The following is a 2,500-nucleotide window of genomic DNA, read 5'->3' on the forward strand; positions in this document are numbered from 1 at the left end:
CACATCGGGTGGTGGAATGATGTTACACAAACCAGCTACGATCAGCAACGCTCAGGATCATCCATTCTGAAACGAATCGGAAAACGTGGGAATATTAAAAAATGGCATGGCACCACGCACGCAACACGCAATTCTCTCCGTACCTATGAATCGTGAGATCGCTAGATGCTTTGATCTCACTCATGTCCTGAGGTGTCAGAAAGCAAAACTGTCGATCCGGTTTCTTGCTCGCTTCGTTTATCAGCAATTGTGTCATCGTGTGGCGGTTCAGCTGGTCGGTGAACACGTCGTACTCGTCCAGGAAAAAGAACGGTGTATCAACACACGACCACAGCGCTATCAGGAAGGCAACGGTAGCAAACGATCGCTCGCCTCCGGATAGGGATTTCGTCGAGGACACGGAGTTCTGCACCTTCGCATCACGGGGCACCACCGATAGGGCCAGCTTTTCCGCTTCACGATTTATCTTCATCGAACCGACGTAGCTGCGCAGCTGCATGATGGTCTGTGTAAAGGAGAGAAACAAAGTGTATAGTGGCACACCCGCAGAGCCGATCGTAGATGCAACTCACCTTAAACTTGTGCTTCACACGCAGAGACATGTGCGAGATAAGCTTCTCTAGGTAGGCGAAGCGGTCTTCGCGTGTGTTGTTTAGCAAGGACACGATGTCTCGAAGCTTCTCCGTATAGTGCACCGCATCGTCCCGTTCGGCAATCTTCTGATCCAGCTTTTGTTTAACGTCGTCGATTTTTTCGTTAGTTTGGGTCATTTTCCTACGCATCGGAAACAGACGTGGCACCATTAGGAGGGAAAGGGAACTGTGAACAAACATCGGGTGCCTCTTAAATCACTTACCGCATTCGTTTTTCGGTAGAATGTATTTGTTGTTTCAATCGCTCCACCGTTTCCGTCGTCTCTACGCGACTGCCCTTGGTGAGTGCTTCGGTGTGGGCTTTTTCGACGTCTTCCGCTACAGTACTGCGCGCTGCCATCTGTTCGCGTATCGCATCCTCGCAGCGCTGCAGCGCTTGCCGTTTCATCTGTTCGTTTGTCTGCAGATCTTGACGCTTCTGCTGCTCGTCTTCGATTCGCAGCTGAATGGCGCGGATCGTATTCTCGATCTCGACCATGCTGTTCTTTTTCTCCACAACTGCTTGCTCCTTCGTGCGAACCTCTGCCTGTATCGATTTCAGCGAACCGCGCTCAGTTTCTAGCTTTTCGCGCAACTTTTCCGATTCCGCCTGAAGCTCTTCCAACTCGTGGCGCAACGTCGCTTCCTCGGTTTCCTCCACAAACACGATCGATTGCAGCTGGGCCATACGCCGCTCTATCGTGTGCATCTGCTGCTGCAATTCATTCAGCGCCTGCTGTCGTTTGTGCAGCTCGCGAGTTTGGTTTTGCTGTGCCAGCTGCGCTTCCTCAGCGGAGGCATTCAACTCTACCAGTTCACGACGCAGCTCTTCACATTGTCGCTCCGTCCGCTGTCTCAGCTCGACCATGCTGACCTGTAGATAGCGCGCCGGTTTAAGCTGTATGGCGTAGCTGCGGTACCGAGGCTGAGGGTAGAACTCCGAGCACGGTTCCGTCACGATAACCTTGGACAGATTTTCGGGGACATTCTCCACTTCACTCGTCAGTTGAATCGCGATGCTCTGCTGCTCGGTGACGAGGATCGTATCGATCGCTACGCTATCGATTAACCGATTCATCACGACCGGATCGGCAACCTGGATGAGATTCATCAGCAGATGCGTTCCGTCCAGCTCCTGCACGCATCCTTGCTGCACATCGTACAGCTCCTTAGCGAAGCGTCCCGTGAAGATGGTACACGTTTGCAGATCTGGAAACTCGCGTCTCAGCAACCCATCCAGCGTTCTCCAGTCTTCTTGCGTAGCAACGAAGAACGCAGAAAGACATTTGTTACCTATCGCGGTTTCCACGATCGACGTCCACTTGCGGTCACAGACCTCGATGTACTGGCCAAGTGGGCCGCGTGGTAGTTCGGAAAACTTCCCCTGGCGATGAAGCTGCCGGATGCGAGTATCGAGCGCCGGCATGTTGGCACCATAGATGGCTAGCTTGTTGCGTGGCGCTCGTTTCAGTTGCTCCAGCTGTTCTTCGAGGCTTGTCACCTGGGAACGTTTTGCGATTCGCTCGTGATGCCGCTGCTCCCGAGTATCCTTCAGCTGCGTAAGGGTGTTGTGCATCGTCATCAACTCGCCCTGAACTTTCTCGATATGCTTCGACAATTCCGCCGACCGTTCGCGCAGTTCCGCCTGCTCGGATTCAACTTGCACCTTCTCTTGTTCCACCTGGCTCATACCACTGGAGGGCGAAAAGAAATAGGATGCTGTATAAACAGATCAGGGTTTCTGCCGGATCGTCATAACTTACCTTTTGCTACGATCACTCAGTTCCTGCTCTATGCCTCGTATATCCTCCTGCATCCGTACCAGCCGGTCCGATATCTTTCCCTTCAATCTTTCGATGGTCGCCTGT

At 52.7% G+C, this 2,500-nt stretch overlaps 1 protein-coding gene across 1 annotated transcript in view; it reads right to left on the reverse strand.

Annotated features, from left to right (window-relative positions):
• LOC126570533 (structural maintenance of chromosomes protein 6) overlaps nt 1-2,500 on the reverse strand; it is a 4,043-nt gene that overhangs the window by 268 nt on the left and 1,275 nt on the right. The window contains exons 3-7 of the mRNA XM_050228354.1: nt 2,396-2,500; nt 857-2,326; nt 573-774; nt 144-505; nt 1-66 (exon numbers count right to left, since the gene is read on the reverse strand). The exon at nt 1-66 is cut by the window's left edge and continues 268 nt beyond it; the exon at nt 2,396-2,500 is cut by the window's right edge and continues 754 nt beyond it. Of these exons, the coding sequence (XP_050084311.1) occupies nt 42-66; nt 144-505; nt 573-774; nt 857-2,326; nt 2,396-2,500 (2,164 nt within the window). The 3' untranslated portion in view covers nt 1-41. The remainder of the gene's footprint in view (nt 67-143; nt 506-572; nt 775-856; nt 2,327-2,395) is intronic.

This window comes from Anopheles aquasalis, chromosome 2 (assembly GCF_943734665.1).
Source record: "Anopheles aquasalis chromosome 2, idAnoAquaMG_Q_19, whole genome shotgun sequence".
Lineage (NCBI taxonomy): Eukaryota > Metazoa > Arthropoda > Insecta > Diptera > Culicidae > Anopheles > Anopheles aquasalis.